At 59.1% G+C, this 26,331-nt stretch overlaps 1 protein-coding gene across 3 annotated transcripts in view; it reads right to left on the minus strand.

Moving 5' to 3' along the window:
• ASS1 (argininosuccinate synthase 1) overlaps positions 1-26,331 on the minus strand; it is a 45,905-nt gene that overhangs the window by 10,145 nt on the left and 9,429 nt on the right. For all 3 annotated transcript variants that reach the window (XM_081281767.1, XM_081281768.1, XM_081281766.1), the window contains exons 6-13: positions 21,610-21,666; positions 19,776-19,850; positions 16,612-16,682; positions 16,104-16,134; positions 11,333-11,423; positions 8,526-8,610; positions 7,887-7,951; positions 482-613 (exon numbers count right to left, since the gene is read on the minus strand). In XM_081281767.1, coding sequence (XP_081137893.1) covers positions 482-613; positions 7,887-7,951; positions 8,526-8,610; positions 11,333-11,423; positions 16,104-16,134; positions 16,612-16,682; positions 19,776-19,850; positions 21,610-21,666 — 607 coding nt within the window. The remainder of the gene's footprint in view (positions 1-481; positions 614-7,886; positions 7,952-8,525; positions 8,611-11,332; positions 11,424-16,103; positions 16,135-16,611; positions 16,683-19,775; positions 19,851-21,609; positions 21,667-26,331) is intronic.

Here is a 26,331-nt window from a genome sequence, read left to right on the forward strand (position 1 = left end):
GGGTTCCATGCTGAGTCCAGACTGGATTCCTGGTCCAGCGGCTCCCTCAGGCAGTAACCAGAGTGGCTCCAGGTTCTGCCTGGGGACAGTCTGACTCAGGGTCAGACCCTGCTGGGCCACTTCTGGCTAGGTCATTTGGAACAAACTCCTCTGGGCTTCTGTTTTCTTATCTATAATAAAATGAGCTACAGGTTTCCTGGGCAACATGAGGACCCGTGGGATGGCCTGTGTCCCCCACGGCACCCAGCACCTGGCACATCTTGCGGCAGGCTGGCTCCTTGGGAATGAGACAGGACACTTCCCTGACATTGCTCTTACCAATCCCAGGGAGAGGCATTGGCCTCCCTTCTCCCTGGCCTCCCAAACCGCCTCAGCCTGCACCTTTCTCCAGCAGGCAGTGGGCGCGTGGGCCTGGAGGGGGGGGCCCCCCCGAGCGCCTGGGGTGGGGGTGGGGGTGGGGGACGGAGGGAGAGTCACGCACCAGTGTATACCAGCTCTGCGAATTTCAGGCCCAGGCCCTGTTTGATTTTGCGCACCTCGCGATCCATGGTGAAGGCCTCGATATCTAAATGAGCGTGGTAAAGGATGGTCCCTGCTGGGGTCTCGTAGATACCTAGCCATTTTTCCAGGCAGGGGGAAAAGGAGAAAAAAGAGAGAAACACATGAAACCCAAACTGTCAGCAAATGACAAAAAAAAAAAAATAATAATGACTCATCTGACAGGAGACAAGCCGGTCGGACCCATTCACTCCCAGCTTGCTGCAAAATGCGCCTGTCATTATGCTCATGCTGGGGCCACGACAGTCCACTCTGCGGCTTGTGGAGAAAATGTCTAGATGCCCTCCTTTGAAGAGGCCCGCAGACGTTGGAAAATGACAGGGTTTCGGAGCAGTTCCCCCCCTTCCCAATGCATGCCCACCGGCCTGCGCTGAAAACCTGTAATTAAACCAACTACGGAGGAGCCCAGGGCCCCAAATATCCCTTCCTTCCTTCCACCAGGGAGCCAGGGAGGGGGACGGCAGTGCGTGCACGCACATACATGCACCCGTGTGTATATGCATGCGTCCTCCATCAGTGGCCCGGGGCCCAAGTGAGCACCTGGGCTGGCCCCACTGTACAGATGGGGAAACTGAGCCCGAGGAGAAGGGATTTGCCCAAGGTAGAGCTAGGAGCCCCCGAGTCCCTGGCCCAGTGCTGTCTGCTGCCCTGTGGGCCAAATGACCCTGGAGGCCCAAACCTGGAGGGTCAAGGGCATGACCCTTGCTCAAGTCTCCCCCTGTCAACCTGCTTGGGCCAGATGGTCTCCAAAGTGACGCAGAAGTGCCTGCCCCTGGGCTGGACTAGGTCCGTCCTGCTATTCTTGAGGACAGAGGCTGTGAGAGGCAGGATCGTCATCCATGCTTGGCTGGCCCAGGCCCTTTCTTGGACAGGCAGTGTGGCCTCTGTCCTGTGTCCCCTGTTCTGATGGGAGGGACAGTAGCCCCCTCCCCACAATTCCACCCTGAAAGTTTCCTTCCTCTGACCACATAACAACACTAGAGGCAGGATGTCAGTCACCCTGAAAATGTACCTGTCACCTCTGCACACTAGGATTAGCACACCCACAGGGGCACATGCACAGGGCCCCAGACAGGAGGCTGCCCAACGCCCTTGGCCAGAGGACAACACGGGAGTCCAGCCACACCATGGAACTCGGCTCCACCTTCCCAAGGAAGGACTTTCAGGGATGACCCAGGACTGAGTGCAGACAGCCAGTTACACGCCAAGGACAGACCCCAGAGCAGCCACACATAGAGAGACAGAAAGCAGCTGCCAAGCAGCAGGACAAGCAGGGGACTTAGTGTCTAATGGGGACAGAGTTTCAGCTTTGCAAGGTGACAGGTCCTGCCAGTGACGGTGGTGGCGGCTGCTTGACCATCTGAATGTACCGAATGCCCCTGAATTGTACCCTATGCTCAGGAAAAGTTAAATGGTATGTTTTGTTATGCATATTCGATTATAGTTAAGCCCCCCCCCCTTTTACAAAACCAAACTAAACCAGCAGGGAGAATGTTCTTGACTTTGAAATCCAAACGGGGCATGGGGAAGGCTATCAATGAGCTTCTCATGTCACAAACTAGAAGTTTCCTCCTCTGAGAATTGCCCCAGGAGGGCAGTGACTCATCCAAGCCAACCAGAGGGGGACAGGAATGGCGTCCTAGCCTCCCGTCTTGGTTCCAGGTTGCCTCTCATGACCCTCAGCAAGTGATCTAGTCCCGAGCATGAAGGAAACACCCAGGTCCAAGGTCTCGGGTGAGCCGGGGGTCAAACCCCACACAGAGACGGGCCTCGGATCTGGTCATCACGTGCCCTCCCCCCACTCACTGTGGAGGCTGCAGCTCTTGTGCAATCTCCACTGTCCTTCTGCTTGTGACCTGTGGATGGGAAATGGCCCTGCTAACACCCCCCTTTATACAGGAGGCTCAAGCCCTCAACTCCCTCAGGACACATTGTCACTCTTGTAAATACGTTCAAACGGGTTCCAGTGTCGGCTTCTGCAAATTAGAGAGGAGCAGGAAGCCTGATGGAGGGAGAGACAGAAGGGCCACTGCAGCGGCCTGAGAACAGGAGACACCGGAACTCAGCACAGAAGCCGGGGTCACTCTTTGGGGGACAGGCTGGTTCCAAACAAGCCACCAAATCCACCACCTAATAGTCCAGCAGTGTGTTTAGGAGGAGCTGAGCACAGGAGGTTGGGAACACCTGTCCCCAAACACAGCAGAAATGCTGACGAGGCTCAAGGCCAACTTTTCAATTACCCTAAACCTTCACACCAAGAACAGAGTCATTTCCCAGGAGCCACCAAAATGCGTACGAAGCCGGCACCTCTCATCCTGGCAGAGCAGCAACTCAGTACTTCCTGGGTCTGAGTCAGGTCTCCTAATGATTTCCTTTTTCTTTTCTTTTCTTTTCTTTTTTTTTTTTTTTGGTACATTTTGAAAGAAACTAGAAACTTGCAAACCTGCCCTTGCACCAGTCACAGGTAGTGGTGGCAGCGCTGTCCTGGGCAGGCCGGTAGCAGGAGCCTCTGCAGTTGCAGCTCCCAGGGACCAGGCAGCCGCCCTGGGCCTCTCTCCTGACTGGGACAACTGTAAGGCCAGAGCTGGGGCTGGAACCGCATCTTACAACCTCCTCCTTTACAGAGGGCCCACTTGGCTTTGCTGGGGAACTTGGCCCCTCTTAGTGAGTTCTCTGAGCCCCAAGTGGGCATCCTGCCTGGAGAACATAGGTTGCCAAGTTTCTGCAGCTCTTCCTCTGAGACCTGCCTGAAGGTAAGCGGAGACAGCTGTCCCTGCAGGCCATGCACACAGATGAGGTTTTTCCAGAGGAATGCGAAGGGCCAACCCCAAGGCATTATTTCCCCACAGGGCAGAGAGGGGCGGACACAGAGAGAACTTTGACTTGCCTAAGGTCCCCTAGCCACTGGCCCACAACAGGTGTCCCCAGGAAAACAAGGCCAGCAGCCCCAGGAACAAACAGTGCCCAGGGGGCAGAGGGGCCCGAAGAGCCACCTCCTCCTGCTCCCCCAGAGCAGCCGTGGCTGGGGGCCTCTGAGGCAGCTCCAGGAAGGGTCACAGCCATGACCCGCCGGCCTGATTAGATTCCTGCTCCTTTCCATACAAGGTGTTAAAGTTAAACGTGGCTGATCAAAAAACTGTTTTTTAGGCTGCTGCTGGTGTGTGCACGTGTGCGCGCGCGTGTGTGCATTTTAAAGCTCTCTCCCCCCTCTCCGCAGGGGTGGGGGGCACAGATGATTTCTGTGTGTTTCTACTGGGGAAAAAAAATGACTTAAAAAAAATTGGTGACAGAAACCTGATGCTAAAAGACTATGGATTCTGGCTTTTGACAGTCGGCATACAAACCACTGTGCAAAAGGAAGGAGGACGTGACAGCTGAGCCTCGCGTCGCCGCGGAGCAGACAACAGACATCTTCGGAGTGACACGCACAGCGGCTCCAAGTGTCTATTTTCATCTCCCCGTGTTTACAGGGAAGACAGAGGTGTCAGCACCGCTCTGCGGAGCAGCTTCAATCACACCATAATTACTGCCAAGAAGGTGGGGGAGGCGAGGAAGGAGGATGAGGAGCCGGGGGTGGCAGGCAGGGAGAGTGGACAAGGAGGAAGGTGGGACCACACAGCTGCTGCGGCTTAAATCCTCCTCATCAGCCCCAGGCTGCCAGGTTAGCCCGAGCTGAGGACTGGGAAGAATTGAGTGGATCTGCCAAGCCGGCGGGGGGTGGGTGGGTGTTAGGCACCTGGGCCAGAGGCTCCAGAGGAAGGGATTTGGAAAGGCCAGGGGAAGGAGGTTGGCCGGAGCCCAAGGGCTCCCCTCTTGGTACCAGGGCCGAGGCTGGAGGCGGTTGCCATGGTAATGGGAGGCCAGTCGGGGTGGTGCCCAGCCACCCTCTGTGCTCCTGGCACCTGTCCTGGAAGCAGGGTGGATCTCCGAGGATGGCCACTGCAGGCCTCTGGGACGAGAACCCCTCTGTTTCACAGGTCACCTACACTCTGCGTCTGGAATGTTCCAGCTGAGCAGAGCCTCTGGGAGGGCTGGACAGGGGGGCAGCCCTGCTTCCTTCCTGAACAGAAAGTGGAGGGGCGAGGAGGAAGTGAGATGGGGGAAGGAAGAGGGAAGTGTCCCAGGGGATGAGCACAGGAAGCAGACTACAGGGACCACAGGAAGAGGGGAGACCAAGAGAAGTGGGGCCCACACAGCGGGGAGAGAAGAGGGAGGGAGGCGGGTGGTGGGCAGCCCAGAGCTGGCTGGAGGGGTCTGGGCCAGAGAGGAGGGGGAAGGTGAGCCGAAGGACATGCCGGCTCCTTCCCGGCTTCCCCCCTGCCCGCCTCCCCCTCTCTTCCCCACTGATTTCATTTACTTCACTTAATTAGCCCCCCTCCAGAGTTAAAAAGATAATGTGATAATGGCGATGTGAACAGCCACAATACAGGGGAGCCACTCCATCTGCAGACTCCATGGCCCCTAGCACCTTCTGACCACACCACCCCAGGCCCGGGTCCTGGCACTGACCAACTCCCTAGCTCCCCCTCCTCCCTGAAAAAACAAGCCCTTAACGAATGTCAATGACGAGCTTTGTCAAATCAATACAGATGACATTCCCCCTTGTACACTGAGATACGGACAATGGCATCGTCCAGCCATGCCCTGATATAATTGGTGATTATCAGCATCTCCCGTTTCTGTCCACTTAATACCTCATCACGGGGATCCACGACCCCTCACTCATTGTCTCTGTCCCTGTTTCTCACAGAGAAATATTTGGAGTGGAGAAATGAAAACAGGCCCCTCCCCGAAATCGTCACGTGAGAGGAAAACCATCAAGTTAGAACTTTTGAGGGAGATGACAGATCCTCCTCTAGGTGGAAGACAGCAGCTTGCCTAAGGTCATCCAGCAGCGTCTTGGAATTGGAATCCTAATTTCCTTCCCCAGGATGGTGTGCTTGTCAGACTAAATTCTGTTCTTTTAGGGACAGTCCCCCATAGGTGCACACAGTACCTGTGCCGAGTGAGGATAGCTCAAGACGTTTTCCTCCACAAGTGGTGAAGAACTAAGGGGGCTGGTACAAGCTGTTGCTGTCACAACTCTGCCTTTCTGGGGGATGATGCTCCAGTCTACACCCAGACCCAACCCCAATCCACTTCACAGGTGGAGGAGTCAAGGCTCTGGGCACTCCATTGCTTCCCAATGGTAATGGGGCCAAGATCAGGACTCAAATCTGGGGCACAGCTTGACCTGATGTGTGCAGTGACGCATGCCTATAATCCCAGCTGCTGGGGAGGCTGAGGCAGGAGGATCTCTAATTTGAGACCAGCCTCAGCAATTTAGCAAGGACCTAGGTAACTTAACAAGACCCTGTCTCAAAAAAAAAAAAAAAAAAAAAAAAAGAGCTGGGGATGTGGCTCAGCGTTAAGCACCCCTGGGTTCTACCAGGTACCAAAACAAGAAGAGGAAACAAAAAACAAACCTTGACTCTCAACACTGGATCTTCCATGTGCCTCCCCAGCTCTGCAGGGGCTCAGCCCCCATTAGCCCCCACCCACCACCTGGAGTACTCCTGCTCCACCCCCCCCCCATTTAACCCACTGAAGTCTGTTCTACCACCACCCCCTCCGGGAGGCCCTCCTAGGATAGTACTACCCAGGCCTTCAGTACAGTTCTGCCCCCCCACCCAGCAGGATGCCATTTCTCAATTGTAACAATCCTGATCAATTCATAGTGCCTGCCAACACCACTAAGCCACATCTGAAGTCAGCAGGATCGTGCCACCATCGATTAGTGATGCCTACCATGGGCAAGGCAATGGGCAGAGTAGTGGACACGCCAGAGCCCACTGACCACACCCAGAGGGCCTAGGCTGCCTTTGTGCCCACCCAGCATCCCCTGAGGACTGGCCTCACCTGCGGAACCCCTCCCTTGAGCCTGTTCCCCGATCCTGTTTCTCCTGGCCTTCCTCCCCACGCCTGCCTGGTCCTGCTGCCCTGGGCTGGGAGCAAGCCCTCTCCCCTGCTGGCCCTGGGTTTCCCCATCTGGAAAGTGAGGTGTTGGCCTCTGGTCCCCAAGGTCCTGCCAGCTGCCTCTGGAGGACGCCCATTGTGCCTGCTCCCAAGGGCAGGTGGAGACAAAGGGACATTTAATCAGATGTTAAATAGGTGAAGAGACAAAGGTGAGCAGGATAAAAGGGAGCAGCTAATTAGTGACATTGTTCTCCACAAGGCCTTCCCGAGCACTTCCACTGAGTGGTTTCTCATGGACAACAGCTGAGGGAGGAGGAGGGAGAGGCACCGAGGCTCCAACTGAAACAGGCTGGAGCCAGGACGACTCTGGTCCCAGCCTCGGGATGACGACATTACACCTGGGGAAGCTGAGGCCCAGAGGGAAGTCCAAGGTCACTGAGTCAGGCTGGGCAAACCTGGGTCCAGAGCCCCGGACACCTGGCCTCCCAGACCAGCACCCTGGCTAACGGCTGAAATCTGGCCTGGGCCCTTGGGATTTTAGGAAGTTGGTGAAAACGTCCTGCAGGAGAAAGGGCCCTGGCTGCCTTGGCCTGGCCTTGCTCAGCTGCAGGAGCTTTGCAAGTCGACGCTGCGCAAGGTGAACACCCACCCAACACCACCGGCTGCTACAGGTCCCGGCGCCCAGTTCTGGGGTTCTCACTTGCTGAGACCCCACCCTCTCCCCCAACGGCCCCTCAGAAGGAAAGCAGCACTGTTGCTCCACACCCAGCTGCCCCTCGGGCTTTGCCTGGGACCCCCTGGTTGGGCAGGAGGGGAGACTGAGTCCTGGAGAGGAGGGTGAGGTCAGTGAAATGGCAAGTGACAAAAGGAATCAGACTGTGGTTCCTCAGACAAGGCAGCGGCACCTGCTGGGCACTGGCCCTCCTCCTGGGGCCCTGCCAGGTGCAGCCAAAGTGGCAGCCACTTGGGCTTCTCCCCACACCAGGGGTGAGGTGGGGACAGGCCCTCAGGCTTGGGCTGGCTCACAGCGCCCACCCCTGGCAGGATTCCCGCCCTGCCTGCCTGGAGAGCCACACGACACAGCGACACAGCGTTAATGACCACAAAATCGGCCCTGCACGGTCTGCCTCCAAACCTGGCCGCCCCGCCCCTGACACAAGAGAGGGTGACCTCAGGGCCTGGCCCCGGCCCCTCTGAGCCTCTCCCAGGCCCTCAGGGCCCTCCCCAATCTTGGGCAGGTCCTCTCACAACACTCTGGGAAGCCAGCGGCAGAGGCCATCATCCTACTTTGCTGGAGAGAAATCTTCTGGGCGTCCTGGGGTCTCTGGGGGCTGGCTGCAGTGGCACACTGCAGGAGAGCTGGGCCCACTCACCTCGGGACTTCATTCCAATGAAGCGGTTCTCCACAATGTCGATGCGGCCCACGCCGTGCTTGCCCCTATGGGGAGGAGAGGTCACTTGGATTCAGACACTGATGCAAGGCTTGGGTCAGATGCCACCCACAGGGCTGGGCTGGGGCTGACACAGAGGGCACAAGGTTGGTTGCACCCACCCCAGAGCCTGTGTGGCACATTAGCCTCCATCTCAGGCTCCAGGACTCAGAGGACATCCGAGCCAGGGACCTGGTCCAAGTGCCCACTGGTTGAGTAAACTGAGGCCCAGGGGAGAAGAGACTGCCTGGGTGACTGGGTTCAATCGCTTCTTCGGCTGTCTTTCCTGGCCCCATGCCTCCCCACACTCATCTTCCCTGATCCAGCGGAGGGCTGGAAGCCCCCGTGCCCGACCAACCCCAGGAGGCCACAGACCCCCTTGGTTGCCATCTTTGTAGGCTAAAGGGTTTAAACAGGGACTGCAAGGGCTCTCCTGGCAAACCATCACCGTGGTCCAGGAGACTCTATGCCTATGGGGCCAGGACACGGCCTGTCCTCCTCAGCCCTGAACCCCAGCTGTGACAGTTAGTGCCTGCCCAAGAGGATGGTTCCCGGGTGGCCAGGCAGGCTGTGGGCACTCACGCGACTTCATTCAGGTACATGAAGAGCTCCAAGGAGGTCTGGTGAGTGGTGCCATCCTTGACATTGGTCACCTTCACAGGGACCCCTGGGGGCAGGAGGAGAGGGCAGTGGGCCTCTGGGACTGGAGCTGGGTTCTGTAGAGGAGCCTGCGCCCGCCACCCCGCCCTCTCCCTGTCCTTGCAACGCCTTAAATGCATGTGACAGATATAGAGTCCAAATGACTCCTTCAAAGCCCTGTGCAGGTTGAGGCCCGCTGGGGGGAGAGAAGGGGCGAGAGAGCCCCCCAGAATGAAAGGGAAAATGCAATAAAAACGCTGGCAGGCCCCCTCCCATTCTCTGTGCCCCTTTTGCATTTAGGGACTGTGAAATTGGAACCAGGCCCTGAACTAATTGAATTTCACGCTCCACCATTGTCTTACACAGGGAGCACCTTCTGTCCCACCAGTTGCCCGGGGCCGCCTGGCCGAGGTGCGGCTGGGCGCGCGCACGCGCACACACTCAGCCCCTGCCACGGCTGTCAGGCGGACCCCTGCGCCCCAGCCCGACACCCCAGACCCACACACAGCCATCTGATTGATGGGGGCGAGCCGGTGCCCGTTCTGGCAGGCGGGGTGTTGGGGACGCCCATGAATTCTGAGAAGTGGGGTCCAGTGTGGCAGGAGGGCTGGAGGGAGGCGGTCGTGGCTCGGCCAGGAAGGGCCGTGTCAAGGGGGGCGGCGAGGTGGGGGCGGTGGGTGGGTTCGGGGTTGACTTTGAATAGCAAGGGGCACCTTCCCGAGCGGTGTGAAATGAGCAATAAATGTATTAGAGGGCTAACAAGAGAGCTGTAACAGTGACAAAGGAAAGCTGTTCAAAGTTGGCGCTAATCCCCCACCCATCTGCCCGGCTCATTACCATGTAGCGAGCCATCGGGTGCCAATCAGGGCTCAATAGCGGCTTTGGAGTCTTTATTAGCCAGCCGCGGCTTGGAGGGGCTTCGCTCAAGCCGCTGTCAGCCTCGCCATTCTTAACCCCCATTTCCAGGGGTTTTATAACTTGGTTGTAAATTGCTATTAAATGTAAGTCTGCCCAATAATGAACCTTAAGCCCCTCTCGCCACCCCCCGCCTCTCCCCGCTGCCTTTCTCTCCCTCCCGGGTCCTATTATGGGCCTTCACTGGGGCCGTGGATGGGGCCTGCCCGGGAGAAGAGGGGACATTGTTGGTGCGGCTGCTGCAGAAAGCCTCTTAGCGTTTAAAATAGTTAATAATTAGATTAAAACTTCAAATAAATTAACTAGAGAGTGAATGGGGACCAGGCAGGGGAGGGTTCCTCCCTCTCTCTTTTTTTTTTTTTCCCTTCCAGACTGTCCCCAAATCCTCATAATGGATCATGTTTCTTCCCCAGCTCAGCCCATAGGGCTGCCCTGTTCCTTCAGGTAGGACTGCCAGAGCCTGGTGCCAGGGACCATCAGCCACCTTCTGTTCACCTGTCCCCATTGCTTTCCTGGGCTCTTGGGGTTCCCACACAGGAGGGCAGGATGTGCTGCCTGATGCCCCACCATCTTCTCAGGGATGACCCTGTGCCTGCGGGCCAGGCCTGGGCTGGGGAGCAGACACAAAAGGACCCAGGACTCCAGCTGCCCAGGGGTCCACCTAGGTCTCAGCAGCCCCGTTTTGGGGGCATGGAATTCAAGGGTTTGAACAGTGATGGAGTTGCCCACTGACTTGGCCAGGCTCTTGGGAAAGGCCCAGAAGAGACTCACTGAGTACTAACAGTATGGAGACCTTACAGCATCCGCTCAGCACCTGTGAGCATCTCCTCTATGGCTTGTGTTATAGGGGATTGCACCTGAGGCCCGGGGGTGCCGGTGTGACTACTAAGTGACTGCTTCTCTCGCCCTGTCCTATCTCTGAGGTGCCCTGGGGAAAGGCTGAGCTTTGGAGCCCCTCTCTCTGGTCTCTGCCCCCTCCTGGCAGATGTGAGTGGATAGATGGGCTAGCCCCCTTGGGCTTGGGATGGCCTCAAACTCCTCTTGGTTCCTCTAGCTCCTGCTCAGCACCACCTCCTCCAGGAAGCTTTCCTGATCTCTGCAGCCTACTGGAAAGGTCCTCTCCTCAGACCCTGGCACTCTCGCTCTGAACTGGGTCCTGCTCCTCCTGTCACCAGGCGTGCCTTGCCTTCCCCTCCCTCCTTCACAGCAAGCGGTGAACACTGTGTCAGCTCAAGGCTGGGCATGCAAACCAGGCCGACAACTATTTCTCTGACAGCAGCGGGGTGAGGGGAGACCAGGATCCCCCCACCCCAGCTCCATCTGTGCCTGGGGCTGGGGGGTGGCCAGAGCTGGGCAGCTAATTTAGGACTGGCCAAGGCTTAAGAAGTGGAGCAGAGGGGCCCTTGCGTCCAGCTGTATCGGATCTGCCATTCATTGAGCACCTGCCCTTGCCAGCCAGCTCTGCTGCGGGTCATTTCCCATACGGACCTCCTTCCACACCAGGAAAACAGTAGGCACCTTGTATCCCCAGGTCAAGGTGGGGAAACTGAGACCCAGGAAAGTCAAGTGACTTTCCCAAAGTCCCAGAGTATCTGGCAGGTGGCTGCTCAGAGGCTGGAAGTTTGGATTTCCCCTCCCAAGCCTAGAGGTGTGCATGGATCACACTGTCTGGGGATGGAAACTGTTGGGACCTTGAAGCCCCTGCCTGAATTCTGGCTTCCAGGAACTCAGGAGAGGTGAGAGGACTTAGGACCCAAGCAGGGAGCAGAGGGAGCCAGAGCCCTGAGCCTCAACCCCCTTCAGGTTCCAGGGGTGTGGTGTGGTGGGCGACCTACCTTTCTTGAATTCTATCTCCAGGACGTCAGGGGTATTGGGGGTTTTGGCTGGGTCCTGGGTCTTTGTGTAGAGTCCTGGAGGCGCTTGGTTCTGACAAAAGAGAAAGAGGTTGGAGGGTGGAGAGTGCCGAGCCCCCAGGCAGGAAAGCTGCACCCTACCTCCTGCACCCACGCCCCTCTTCAGGACAGGAGGCCTCTGGCAGGCACTTCCCCGCCATCCCGGGGGTCCAGCAGGCTTCCCAGCCCCCAGCCCAGAGCTGGCCCCGCTGCCAGGGGCCTGGGAAACAAAGGGCTCAAGAAATCAGACAATTTTTCCCCTCAACTTGATCTCATCTTTTTCTTCGACGCCCCCACAGCTGGAGGTAGAATAGCAGGAGAGAAACAAGTCAGGCAGGAAAAAGTGCGACTTTGCAGGAGCGGCCACGTTCCGCGGGCTTCCCGGGAGCCGCACGCACGCACGCTCTCGCAGGCGCCGGGAATTGGGGTTTATTCCGCGATGACCGCAAAGCTAATGACTGCGCGTGACCCCAGCAGGTGCTCCGGCGGGCCGAGCCGTCCCCGGGGTCCCCGAGGTTAATACTCACAGGGAGAAAAGAGAAGAGCAAAGCAAAAACCATTTGAAAACACATCAACCTTTATGTATATTTGTTCTCGGGCGCGTTGGAAAATGGGCCTCGTCTTGCGGCAGAGGAGCAGGGATTCTTGCTGCCTGGGACTCTCGATTCCCGGCAGCCTCTGGGGGCCCCAGCTCCACCCGGCTGCAGTTTGGGCACTTGCCGTGCTGGGGACAGGGACCCATGGGACCTGCCTGCTCAAGTTCCTCCTGTGCCCAGCTGCTCTGCGCACCTGCTGATGTCCCGCCAACAGGGTCCCTTACATCTGTGCCTTTCAAAACCGGGTGCCCATTCACGCGTGGCCTTTGCTTCTCAGCAGCCCTGTCTGGTAAGAAGGCCAGACCCCACCGCCTCATCGACAGGCAAAGCCACAGAGCCTGTGGGCCAGCGCCGAGTTGCAGCAGTGAGTTCTGGAGGGATGGATGGACCGTGTCCAGCTGGAGGCTGGGAACACCTGATTGTTGGCGTTTAGAGTGGTGGAAAATACTCCAGGCTAGAGGCAAGACCTCAGGCTGCGGGGCCTTGAGCAAGCTGCCTTACTTCCTTCTGCCTCAGTTCCCTCATCTGTAAAATGGGGGGATGAAACCCCCATAATTTAAGTGCATAGACCGATTCTTACTGGACTCGAAAACATACCAGAGAACAATATGCAAGGCCCAGTGCAGATGGTAATGGGTCTGCCAGGGAAGGGACAGCGGGTGACAGGTACTGAGCCTCCTGCCTGTAAGAGTCCTTCTAGGACAGGCCCCAGCCCATGGGGTGCTTCAGCCCACGCACCTGTGCGCCCCTTCCCACTGACTCTATGCTGGGTCCACCCGTCCCAGTTTCCCTTGCTTCCTGTTTCAGCAGTGGACATACAGTGTCTGTCCAGGAGGCCTCTAGTGCCGGGCAGATGTGGTCCTTCCAGCTGTTTCTGAGCTCAGACACGAGGAACCCTGCCCCACTCACCACTGCCTGACCTTGGGCCTGTGCCCCTTCATCTGTTTTCATCTGTGCATTAGAAAACAAGAACCCAGAACCCACCTTAAAGACAGACTCAGGGAGTCAGGGGGGTAAGGACCCCCCTCCTTACCTCCCTAGACCAGAAGGAAAACTTAAGGCCCAGAGAAGAGGCTGATCCAAATCACGCCTCTCAAGCCAGCCCAGGGCTCTTCCCAGCATCCCGTGCTCTGTCCCAGCTGCTGAGGTGGCCTGGGCCGAGGAGCAGTGTGAGGACCATAGGGAGACAGCCAGCACCTGAGCCTGGTGTCAGAGACTGGCCAGGCTCCCTGGCCCACAGCCCCTTCCCCACCTGCCTAGGACTCCCACCCAGGTGCCCGACTGTGACCACGTTTTCAGCTGGACCCTTGTCACTTTCTCCAGCCACTCCTTAGAAGTGGAGGACAACAGTGTTTGTATTTGGAAGGAGCCATGGGAAGACAGGAAGATCTCGATTAGGAGGAGGAGGATGGTCCCTCTATAGCGGAAGTTGCAGGCAGCTGCTGGGCGGGCACCTGACAGCTCCGATTAAATAAAATAACTAAATAGAAATAAAATGACATTTGCTTTGCATTCCGAGGTGGCTCGGGCGCCTGCCTTCTTTTTTTACTCCCCCTCCTAAAAGCCCAGTTCAAATGACAAATAGTTTGTTGCGGAGTATCAATGCCATCTATTTATCCATCCCAGCGGGAGGGCTCACTTCCAATGTCATCTTGGGGGGGTGCAGGGGGAGGGAAGAGAGTGAAGAAGAAGAGAGGGAGAGAGAGTCGGTGGGGGCGGGGGAGAGGGCGAAAGAAAGCATGAAGCAGAGCCCGGGAAGGAGAAATTGGAAGCAAATGGCCCATGAACTAAGCCATGATGTAGAGGCATGATCGATGCTGCAAATGGTTTATTCATCCATCAGATATGGCGGGCCGGCGACTGAATGAACTCTTTCATTGTGGGCCGTATGAAGTTAAAGCAAGTAAATTTCTATCTTTCTTCGCATTAGCTGCCTCATTGCCCTTCAATCAGCCCTCATGGAGGCAGAAAATGGCTCAGCCATCTGCCTTCAAACCCTCCCTTCCGCAGGTCTCGGGGCTTTTTTTGGAGAGGGGGAGGGGCACTGGTTCCCCTAAGCTTCTCTCCCAGAGCTCCTCCCCAGGGGGACTGCGGGGGGGCTGGGGGGCCGCAGAGCAAGGCTGGGTCCTGGAGGTTAGGCACCTGCATGGAACTCTGGGGATCCCCTGTGGCCAGGTCAACTCAGGATGGCGCTGACCCCCTGCTAGGGTGGGTGGGCCTTGGGCACCTCTGCAGGGCCCATGACTACTGCAAGCCCTTTCTGTAGACTCTCACCCAGCCCAGCCCAACCCAGCGCAGCTTTTCCTGCTTGATGAGAAGAGTTTCTGAGAGCAGCTTGGTGGCCTAAGGGGGAGGGTAGGACCCTCCAACCCCCAAGATTGAGGCCTTGCCTGTGCCAGTGGAGGTGCTGTGGGCACAAGCTGGGTCCTCCCACCAGCGTCTCATCTGCTTAATGACGCCTTTATTGTCTCCCAGTCCCCTCTCTCCTGGCGGCTCTGAAATACTTCCTGGCAGGCTCAGAGAAGTCAGGTAGCTTGCTTGAGACTGCACAGCAATTAAGAAGCAGAGCTGGGTTCACGCTCAGTTTTACTAACTCTGGGACCCAAGAATTGATTGGGTGGCAGCATCCTTGATAAAGACTTGCGAACACTTACTTATCCATCCAATGCCATTGTTAAAAGGCCTGAGAGGGGACAGAGCCTCCCATAGTCACAAGACGATCTGTACCAAGTCTCAGTCCCCTAAATGCCTGAGGGGATTCCCTCCTGCCTCAGCCCTGCACCCCAATCCTGTGTTGGTCTAGTCTTGGGGAGATGGCCACAGGCTGCTTGGAGAGGGTGGGAGTGGCTTCCCAGCATGCCCACGGCTGGCAGGACACCCTGCCTGGAAGCAGCTCTGCAGGGCCCAGCCCCCCCCCCTTGGTGCTGACTGACTGGCTAATTAGAGGTGGCTGCCCGAGTGTCGTGGGGTCAACAGAGCGTGAACTGGAAGAACCTGTGGCCAGCAGGCAGCAGCCCTGCAGTGCCCATCAGTCCCCAGGGGACAGGGTGCCGGCTCTCCTGAGTGACAGCATGGACCAAGCGGGGAGAGCGGGTGGGGAGGGGGACCTAAGACCCAAGGCACCAGCCCTGCCCTTTTTCTGAGCGACTGGCACCCAGGGTGCCATCACTGCCCTGGCCCCCAGTGTCCCTCCTGTGAGGTGAGGTGCTCCCAGCCTGCAGCCAAGGAAATCAAGGCGAGAAAATGAACGCCCAAGCGGGCCAGGTGCCAGCGGGCGGGGGCACACGTCACATGGTGGCCGACAGTGACAGAGCCTTTGACGGCTGGGGGATGTCGGGTTGGCACATGTTGGGGCAGTCAGAGACGCCAGGCCTGGGGAGCCGGCCCTGCACCCCGGGCAGAGCTCCAGCCCTCGGGGTTCTCAGCCAAGCCACCCCGGCCTCTCCCTCCAGATGGCCTTTTTGGATCCCAGAGGCCCAGCTGCCCCAGCACTACCCCCGCCCGCAACACACGTCCTCCCTGATGTCAGCCGGGCGGCCCACCCACCCCCAGAGCTGCTGCCCAGGGTGGGGCTGGGCCAGGGACACATTCCCTTGGGGACAAAGAGATTTTTCTCTTCCCATGATAGACTTTGTCCTGCCTCCCCCACCTCCCATGGTGGGTAGGGGAGACACAAAGAAACCCCCGAGGAGAGAAACCCTAAACTTCAAACCCGGCTGAGGGCCCAGCCTGGCCAGCCTGGAGGTCGGGGACAGGATCAGGGAGGCCAGGGTGAGCGTGGGACAGACGCAGACAAATGGGTCCTGCCACTCCGTCCCACACGCCATGGGCGAGGCTGTGGGCACAGGCTGGGTCCTCCCACCAGCGTCTCATCTGCCTAATGACGCCTTTATTGTCTCCCAGTCCCCTCTCTCCTGGCGGCTCTGAAATACTTCCTTCCCTATTCATCCCGCAGCAATTAGAAAGAGCAGGGGGAGGGGGTCGGTGGGAGGGTCAGGGACACAGGCTCTGCTCCAGGCCTGCCCCCCGTGAAATTTCAAATTAGGCTACAAATACATCAGAGGGCACAGGCACGGAGCCACCACCAAAGGTGGCTGGCGCAAAGGAACGGAGATTACCTTGGGGTTCTCCAGGATTCCAGCCTCGTAGCTGTGGGGAGAGAGGGGAGACGGGGTGAGTCGGGAAGGGACACGGCCACGCCAGGCACACACCACCGCCCGTTGTGTGCCGTTTCCTGTCTGCCAAAACACTGGCTGCCCATCCTGCCTGGAACCCGCCCACCCCCGTTGGCTGTGAGAGCCAAGGGCCACAAGGAAGAGCCGGGACCGTGCCCTCCGATTCTGGGGTGCAGGCCCAGGCTCCACACACAGGGCCTCTGGCTGGGGACCTTCCCATGCCATCCCTCTGCCTTCAGTACTGTTGCCGGTGCCAGCTGAGCCCCGTTCATCCTCAAGGTTTTAACTGCCACTTCCTCAAAGAAGTCCTCCCTACTGCCCCAGGCAAGGCCAGGTCCCCAAGGCCAGGTCCCCACTGACACAGAACCACAGTAGAAGCAGCAGTGGGAGCGGGTGACTGGGTGTCCGCTCCGGGAGGCAGGACCCCAGGTGTGGGGTAGGCACGTCTTACCTGATGTGCATGAGGTTCTCGTCCATGCTCCAGGGGTTCTTGGGGGTGACCGGAATGGGAATTCCATGTTGCTGCAGGTTAGAGACAACATGGGACAGACGTGAGATGACTGGAAGGGGACCTGAGGGTCAGGCTCTGGACCACCTGGGGCCGCCCTGCAGGAGGAGCGAGGCCCGCTGCTAGACCTGCCAAAGACCCAGTGCTGGGGATGCTGATCTTGGAGCTTCCTTCCAGAAGACCCTGAGTCCATCCTCCAAGGGCCCTTGGAGAACCTGGTGCCAGGCACTGTGCTGAGGGTCCCAGCACTGGCTCACTGACCCCCACAGAGCCCCTGCAGAGCCAGGGTGTGAACCCAGGCATCTGTCCCACAGTCCACACTGCTCAGTATGGACCCTTCCACAGGAGGGACCCAGGACAGCGTCAGCTCATGGCCCTGAAGTACAAGACCTGCTGGGAACCACACCCGCCCAAGCCCAAGGCAATTGCCACGTATGTCATCGTGAAGCCTGCAAGGGGACAGCCCGGGCTGGAGGCCTTGCTTTTTCATGAGACTTGGCTCTGATCAGGGTTTGCTTCCCAGTGGTCCTCCATGGGTAAAGGAACCCTTATCCCTGGGCCTTATTTAACATTTGGGGAAAGGACAGGGCTGGTGCCTTACTGACCGTGCCCCTCGGCTGACACCTGACCGGAACCTGCATGGGCACTCAGGTCCCCCCAGCACAGGACTCTCGGCGTGTTCTCCCCTCCCGAGGCCTACCAGGCAGAGGGCAGGCCAGGGGCCCCTTGAAGCCAGTGAGACCCGACGATCTGCCTCCCAGCCCCCGAGCACCTGGCCCCAGGGGTCTTGGCCCCCACCAGCAGCAGCCAGGGCCTCCTCTCTGCTGATGGGGCTCTGCCCATGACAGATTCTGGAACCCTCCCCCAGGTGGCTGCTGCGTTCCTTCATCTCTACTTCAAACAAGGCACCCAAATCGAACACACCAACAGGGTTTAGTTTTGTAGCTTTAGCAAGAGAATCACTTAAAAAACAAGAACAAACAGCTCATGCCTCCCCTAGGGCTTGTGCCTCTGGATTTAAGCCACATGGGCCACAAGAACACTGCATTTCCAGGCTGCTCCGTGTTGAGGGGTACAGGTCTCCTAGTGTTCAGAGTCAGAGTTGGGCACTCGCCTGGGCCTTTTCCCCGTGCAGCTGCCAGGCGCAGGGTCCAGGACCCTGTGACTACACCACAGGGACATGCTGGTGGCCTGGCGGGCCTTGTCTTCCAGACTTAGGGCTGGTGGCTGGGGCTAAGAAAATCGGTCACCCAGGTTCCTGGGGTCTTTGTCTGGGGGAGGCTGTGGGAACCCATGCCCTCTCCTCCCTACTGAACCTCCATCAAGGGTGAGGAGAGGAGAGCAAGAGGGGAGGAAAGGAGGAGGGAGAGCAGGCAGGCCCACAGAGCCAAGCAGGGTGACGACCCAAGACCTGGGAGACGTGTTTCCCAACCCCTGTCTGTCCTGAGGCCCTGGCTCCCCAAATCTCTGGTGGCGATGGAGAATGGAGAACAAACCGTCTTCAGTATGGGCTGGTTTTCCCTGGAGTCTGGCTACGACTGTTCCTATGAAGTCTAGTAACAGTGACGAGGATGCGAGGCTCTGAGCATCTCCCCCTTGGGTGATGGGCCTGGGGAAGACGGGACGTGAAAAAAATCATGTTTCTCCAAGACTCAGAGAGCCCTTTGGCCTTGGCTACTTACAGGTTTCGAAAGCAAAGATTTCCAAAGCCCCATTGATTTTTGTCTCATCTGCCTCTGATTCTGCCTGGCTCGGGATTTTGGACAAAGCCCGGTGGCTGCTCAGTTATTCTGGTCATTTCCTGGGTGGCTCTGCGGCCCTTGTAGAGTGCGCTCAGACTGCCCACAGCTCTATTCTGAAACCCAGCTCCCAGAAAGAGGGTGGGCAGCTGGTCTTTCCCGGGCCCACTTCTCCTGTTCGCGAGGTTTTTTGGGAGGGAAGCTAAACCAAGGGCCTTCTTCCCAAAATCTGGGCAGGAGGGACCGCGATGCTCCTGAAGTCCATTTTTGCTGGAAAACCCAGGAGCCAGTTTTGTGCGGGGACTTGCGGGAACAGAGGGCACTGTGTGGGTCAGCTCTGCCCCTCCCTTCCACTGAGACTCCAGGTCTGAGCATGGCCACCATGACGTGTGGGGGCTGCAATTCATTATTCTTAAAGAGGAGACACGCTTCATATTCTATATCATCAAGGAGATGGGGGGGGGGAGGGGACGCCTCGCCAACCTCCGCTCTCTTAATAGCGCTGCTATTTGACGATTTGTTTGGCAACATATGGGTTTGGTCTTGTAAACTCCCCTCTTAATAATAAAACAACAGATGGTGGAGGAGGTCTTTCCTCCCAGCGCTCCAGGTCTTAATGGGATGCTGGCGGCAGGGGCAGGGCTGCGTTCCCGCCGCGTCCCCTGCCACGAGGCACCTCGGCGGCAGCGAGAGCACACAGCCAGCCCTGGCGACTGCTATTTAAAAACCTGAGCAATTTTCTGGTGTGTGCACCGAGTTGCTTTCCCCGTCTGATTGATTGAGGCTGTTTGTCAAGTGCTGCCATTGAGTCGCTAAAAAGAAAGCCACCCCGGGGAGCGGCTAAGGATCTTGATGCAAAACTTCTAATATGTTTTATTGCAACTTGTACTTCAAAAAGGGCCGGCGCCACACAGGTCTTTGTCTACCACTCTCCTCGGAGCGCCTACCTGTTCCCAGGAAGCACTGGGGACAATTAGCCGTCAGGTAATTGAGGTGCACAGAGCAGCCTCTGGCTCAGATCCCCTCCCAGTTGTCCCCAGAAGGACCCCCACAGAGACACACACCGCAGAGGTGGCAAGCAGGATGCAGGTCTCCTGGGAATGGGAAGGAGACAGCCAGCACCCTCTGGCCAGGTGGCACACCCCTCAGAGATGCCCAGCCCAGGGAGTGGGTACTGCAGATGACCACACCTCTGTGGGTCTGACCCAGGGGACAAGTGCCACTGGGGATGCAACAGGAACAGGGGTTCAATCTCCTGCCATGTGGGATCAGTGTTGGCTTTGTGCCACTGGCCCACAGGAGCCCTGCTGGATACATGGGGAGGGTAGCGGGCCGTGGCCAGGGCGACGGTGGAGGCCCAGCTCTTACCTTGGCATAGTCCATCAGGTCATTGCGGCCCTTGAAGCGATTGTAGAACTCGGGCATCCTCCAGGGAGCGATGACCTGGACAAGGGACAGGGGCGAGCTGTCAGGCCTGGGCAGGGCAAGGTTGCTGACTCCTCCTGGTCCTTGGCAGAAGAGCTGGCACTTCTGGGAAGGGCTTGTGGCTCTGATGACCACTGGGGGTCTCCGTGGGGATGGGCAGGGGGAGGGCAGAGGCTGCCACACTGGGGTGCCTGCTCTCGGCTCCCAGGGCTCAGTCCCCCTAGCTGAGACCTGAGGATCTAAACCAGATGGGCTTCAAGGTCCAATGATCCTCGGTGACTGGGGGTCCCAGAGGTGAAATACGTTGCTGCCACCCACTGCTCTGAGTGGGGAAGGAGCCCAGGCCTGAGGGAGGGGCCATGCTCATTCCACCTGGGGAGCTCTGGCCTGAGGGAGGCAGGGACAGGTCCCCAGGAGAGGCCACGCCCACTGACCAGGTCCTAGCGTCTCTCTGAATGCGAGAACTCAGGTGTATGTGGGGCCATCAGGTAGAGGGGAAGCTGGGCGTGGCTTCTGGGCGGGGCTGGTGTGGCGGGTGGGTGGGGTGGCAGCAGGACCTGCTTTCTTCTCCTGGCCCTAGAGTGAGCCATCCCTGGACCAGGCTCCCTGCTGAGAATGCACCCAGGCCCTCAGGACTCCCCCAGCCCCACCGCAGCCCCTGGGCTTGGCCTCTGCGGACAAAGACCCAGAAACTGGACGTCCTGGCCCCTGACCGCGAGCTGCTGTGGGAAGCAGAGAAGCGGAGGCCTGGGCCTCGGCAGTCTGCTCGCTGCAGAAGGCCAACAGGTAACCACTGACTCAGGGCGACTGTGGCCTGGTATGTGGGGTCAGAATCCCTCACTAGGGCTCATCATGGCTCACCTCCAGGCCACACCTGGGCCCAGACAGGCAACTGCGGCAGGATAAAAGGACAGAGGAAGATGTGCCACAGGAGGAAGGGAAGTTCCTAGAGCCCCTGGGGGCAGGGAGGGACAAGCTGCTGTGGCTCCAGGAAAAGGGACAGGAAAGGAGCTCAGGTGGAGGCTCCCTGCCAGGACACGGCTCTGGTGAGTGCTGGGAGGTGGCCGTCCCCACCGACAGCCCAGCCCCATGAAGGAAGCACAGACGTCTGTGCTATGGTTCTGTGGGCATCGACGCCTGGCTGGGTCCATGGGGTTTGATAAATAAGATGATGTTACCGTGTTTTAATGTGGCCACTAGGGGACCTGGAAATGACCCGCAGGGCCACATCCAAGCACTGCCACCGCTCTGGCTGCAGGCCCCGGAGCGTGCCCCTACGCGGCTCACCTGGCTGAGCTGGTTCCCAGCAGGCGCTCAGTAAACGCTGAAGGAATGAATGTGCGTGAGTGAAGGACTGGATGGATGGATGGAAGGACAGACAGAGGCCCAGGCTGGAGGGGGAGGGGACAGTCCACAGACAGAGGGGGTTCATTCCCCAAGATCCTGGGGTTCTGTATCCCAGGAACAGGTCCAAGATGCCAGGGTTGACCCCGGCAGCCAGGGAGGAACGGGGTGTAGCCAGGTGGCCCTTCTCAAGGCTGGGAGGGCCACGTCCCAGCCATTCTGGCCTGCCTCTGGGGACCCAAGGACACTGGCTGCAGGGCCCACCTGGGCACCACCTCCAGGAGGAATGAGACAAGGGAGAGCGTGGCCTCTGAGGACTGTCCTCCCAGTGGATGTTCTTGATGGGAGCTATGGTCCCGACACCCTGGAGAAGGCTCAGGAGCTTCCGTCCCTGAGCCCCGGCACCTGCCCCAGGAGGACGGCAAGGGCTTACCTTAATCTGGGGCGCCAGTGAGTAGCAGGTGAGCTCAAAACGGACCTGGTCGTTGCCCTGCAGTTCAGAACACAGGCTGGGTCAGGACACACAGGACAAGGTCTGGGGCCAGGGGAGGGGTAGGGACAGGGACCGTGCTGGCAAAGAACTCTGTTCCTGAGCTCACGCCCACCTCCCCACCTGCAGCCTCCCAAGGGTGGTCGCCCTGGCCCACTTTAAAGGCACCAGCTGCAAAGCAGCCCTGCCCCAGGGTGGGACCAAGACTCCACCAGCAGCTTCTGGGTGGGAGCTGGGCGCCGTGGAGGGAGCACGGAGGCGCAGGAGGCCATGCGGGGCCAGGCTGAGCACCGTGGCCTGTGTGCAGGGTGAGCGTGCGAGGGGCGCAGGTGTGCACTTGTCGGGGTGCAGAGCTGCATGCTGTAGTCTGGCGCGTAGAACATGTGCACACGTAGCCACGTGTATGGGGTCACAAGACGAGGGTATGTGCAGGGTGTGGGATTCTGGGGGCATGGAGGGGGGAGGGGTGTGCATGCAGCAGTGGACAGGGACATCTGGACCCTTGGGGACAGAGGCCTGGACCAGACTCCAGGTGTGAGAAGACCTGAGTGCCGGGGTCCTCTCCAGGCATCCCCGGAGCTGCCTGACCCTGTCCTGGTGCTAGTTCCTCCTCATCCATAAAGGGGGGAATCCTGTCACCTCCCTGGGCCTGTTTCCAACTGTACAGTGGCTGGTCAGCAAGGAGAGGGGCCAGGCGACAGGGAGGGCCTTCCCTGCTTAGCGCCTCTCTGCACGAACAGGAGCCCAGGGAGCACAGCTTGCAGGTAGCCAGCCTGCCCTTCTGCTGCCCAGTGCAGAGTCACTCTGCTCGCTCCTGGGCCACCAGGCTCATGACCAGGACGAGGAGGAGGGGGGCAGGGCTGGGTGCGGACGCGCTGCACGGGAGCCCAGGGAAGCTGCCGCCCGCCCGCCTGCTCCAGCGCAGGCTCAGTGGCGAGGAGACTCGAGCACCGTGGAAATGACAGAGGGATCTTGTGCCTACTGTGAAAACCGCACGGTGCAGCCAGGCAGCAGCGGGAATAACAGGTCATTTTCCAGAGCCTCGTCAGGGGACGCGAAAATCCAGGTTCCAACCCCTCTCGGCTGTGGAGCTGTGTCTGCTCCCCTCTGCTGCCCCCAGGACCCAAGCTGGAGCCTCCAGCAGGCCCCCTACCCTCCACTCGTCTCTAGTGAGCACCTACTATGCCCTGCCACACAGGCAGCCACTTGGGGCCAGTGGGAATTTTAACCCCATTTTATGGACGAGGAGCGGGGAGTTCAGAGAGGTAAGTCTGACTACCCAGAGCCACACAGCAAACACCCACCCTCATAATTCACACTCAGCAACAGATGTGAACGTGAGTCCACTGAATCCTTCCAGCTGCCCTTGAGGTCAGTTCTGGGCAGGGACACTGGGGAGTGGGGACATTTGCCCAGGGCCTATGGCCAGCCCTGCTCCAGTACAAAGCAGATTCGTTTTCAATTTGTAAAGCACACAGCGGATGCTGCTTGTACCAGCTATTTTCTCTCCACGGCTTCATGTTTCCCCAACACAAAGACGGCTTGTACCTCCCCAGCCGGCCCGGCTGAGTGGTGTCTGCCGACCCAGATGCCACCAGGGGACACCCATCTGTTGGGGAGCTGAGAACCTCTAAGAATCCAAACAGGCTTCCTTGTTCAAAGCCTGTCCCAGCAAGAGCCCGGGGCCCCACTCAGGGCCCTCCCCAGCCCCAGGACCCTCAGCCCCAGGGCAGCTCCTGGCAGCAGGAGAAGGGGGTACGGGTCTCGTGTACCACAGCACAGTGCCCACTGGGACCAAGGGTGCAGGGTCCCCATCTGCCCCTGGGACAGCCCCACAGATGGTGCCATATAGGAAGCTGCCCCCCCCCCCAGAGTCTTAGGCTCATGTTTCCAGGCCCTTCTTCCCAAACTGCAGGGAGTCAGGGTCCACAGGGCTTCTGCACTGCTCTCTGGGAGGGGCATCCGGCTGGCTCAATGCAGGGCACAGAAGGGCAGGAAAAGGGTGCCACTCTCCACTGGGTGTGGCCTGGCCCTGGGAGGGAGCTGCCTCTGGCCTGCAGGCTCAGGAATGCCCTTTCCTGTCACTTCACCCAACTCCTGCTGCCACACCAGGACTAGCATGCCTGTCCCTAAGTCCCCCAGGGCCTCTGACTGACATCCCTAGTGTGTGGAGCAGAGGTGGATCCCCTGCGGGGTGAATAAGCGCCTCGAGGCCTGCCCCAGGGTCCTGGTTCCCCGCACCCCCCAGGTGAGGAGCAGAGCACCGGCAGCTGCGGTTGCTCCAGGAGTGGAGCTGGCCACGGGCCCGGGGACAGGCCTTGGGGTTGCCCTGCAGGCTACCACGCAAGGCCCTGCACATGGCCTCTGGTTGACTTCATGGGAGCACCCTTTTGGGACACCTGCCTCCTGACGCGGGGTCACTGGTGCCCACCATCCAAGCAGGAGCCGCGCCCGTGCACGAGCCCCATCCTCAGCCTCCCAGTGATCCCCACGGGCACCCCGCTTCCCAGAGACCATCTTCAGGGGCTGTCGGGGGCTTCCCAGGTACCACACATAAGGGGACACTGAGGCAGGGGAGGGCACCTTGCTGTCACCCCCCAGCCAAGAGAGGGTGGTCCTGATGGCCTGTCCACAGCTAGTCTTGGAAACCCCCAGGGACATTTCAGGTTTGACTGTCCCTCCTGTGGTCCCTGAGTGTGAACTGCAGGGTCACCCCCAATTCCCAAGCAGCCACAGAACATGGACAGAGGGCATTCTTCAGAACCAAGCCCCGCTGGACCCCAGTGGGGACAGAACACTGGGTGGATCTGGCCTCTGCTGCCGCCAGCAACTTCCCCAAGCCCCGGGCTCTGGCGCCCTCTGGTGGTCACATGGGGGCACCGCACACAGAGATGTGGGCAGCTGCTCCCAGCAGCTAGTGGGCTGGTCTGGAGTGGGGGATCTGGGCTTGGGCCCTGGAACTGCTCAAACCAGAGCCTGACCCATCCCCAACCCATGCACTCACCCACTTGCTAACATGGATGTCGCTCAACTGAATTCTGGCAGTACCACCAGAGAGACCTCCTCTGGGCAGGACCCCTTCCAAAATCCCAATCCCCTGGTCTCAGCTGGAATGCTCCCTGGATGGGGCACCCACTGCCTGATGGGTTCACCTGGGCAGGTGAGATGCTGCAATGACACTGGTTCAGTGGCTTCCTTTGCCTAGCTCAGGCTGCTACCTGGGATCAGGACATCTCCTGCACTGTGTTCTGGGCGCCCAGACCCACCTGCAGGCTCCTGGGAATCCCCCTACCGCTGCTCCTCAGCCCACAGGCTGGGCTCTATTTTCATCCTCATTTGACAGACGAGGAAGCAGAAACTCGGGGGGGGGGTCTGTCGAACACTGTGGGAGCCGTGGGGCCTGGACTCGGTTGAACCTGGCTGTGCAGGCCCTGAGCCCCAGTCCAACCTCCGGGTCTCCCCTGCACCCTCTGCCACACAGCCTCACAGCAGAGGCACACGTCCATGCCCAGACAGCCCAGGGCTGCCCACCCCTCCTCAGCTGGTTTTCCAGCATCTTATCACCCCAACTGGGGTACAGGGCTGCGTGTGCGTGTGCCAGGAATGCTTCTCAGTCTCTGCTGCCCACCATTCAGCCCAGCACGTCCCAGCATCCCTCTGGGGAACTGCCGACCACCCCCATGAAGCCTGTGTGACATTCCACATGACCCAGTCACTCAGGACACAGCCACCCCCTAGCATGGCCCCGGCTCAACCCTGACCCCGCTGCTTGATTCCAGGCAGACCACGGGTCAGAGCCTCTCGTCTCGGATGTCCCTCTGCTTGGCACACTGTTCCCATGCCCTGGTTTGCACTCACCTTCAGGGCCAAGCTTTGTAGCCCGGTCCCCCCAGCAGCCTCACCACGTGTCCACTCTCCTCTCCCTTGCTAGGACATGGGTCCCCGAGGACTGGCCACAGGCCCACGGGGTTCCCTGCCCTTTACGGGCACCCAGCCCTTTACAGACGCCCGGCACAACAGAGAAAAAAGGCGCACCTGAGCTTTCAAAGACGGCCAGTGCCATCCAGCTCTTTGCAAGGCTGCGCTCAGGTCCTGTCTCCCCCACCGTGACCTGTGACCTTAGCTGCCTGTGTCCCTGCAGCTCAGGGAGCCGTGGCCTGCCTCCCCGTCTCTGGGAGAATCAGCGCCTGCGGACTGTGAAAAAGCCAGTCCCGTGCCAGGCCTCGGTGCCCACTGCCTGAGAGAGCTTGTGTCTCAAGAGTCTGTCCCCTGACCCTTGCCAACACTGCTGGGGATCCTGGCTCTGGGACAGCCTTAGCAGCAGGGTCCTCCGCAGGCTGCCTGGGGCCTCGCGGGCAGAGGAGGTGCGTGTGTGAGGGCGTAAGTCAGGCCTCCCTAGAGACCAGGGTAGTCCTGACCCCAGGACCTCAGAACGTGACCAATCTATGAGGAGGTCATTGGGGTGGCCCTAATGCAATGAGGTCGGTGTCCTTATTAAAGGAGGAATGAGGCAGGTGCTGAGGGGAGGCCCTATGATGAGTGTGACAATGAGGGGGGCAATGACACTTCTCCAGCCAAGGAGCGAGGCCAGGAGCTGGGCGGGCAGACAGACCCTTCCCCAGCACCTGCAGAGGCGCAGGCCCTGCGGACCCCGGACCTCAGCCT

The sequence above is a fragment of the Spermophilus citellus genome (assembly GCF_964194105.1).
Source record: "Spermophilus citellus genome assembly, chromosome: 2".
Lineage (NCBI taxonomy): Eukaryota > Metazoa > Chordata > Mammalia > Rodentia > Sciuridae > Spermophilus > Spermophilus citellus.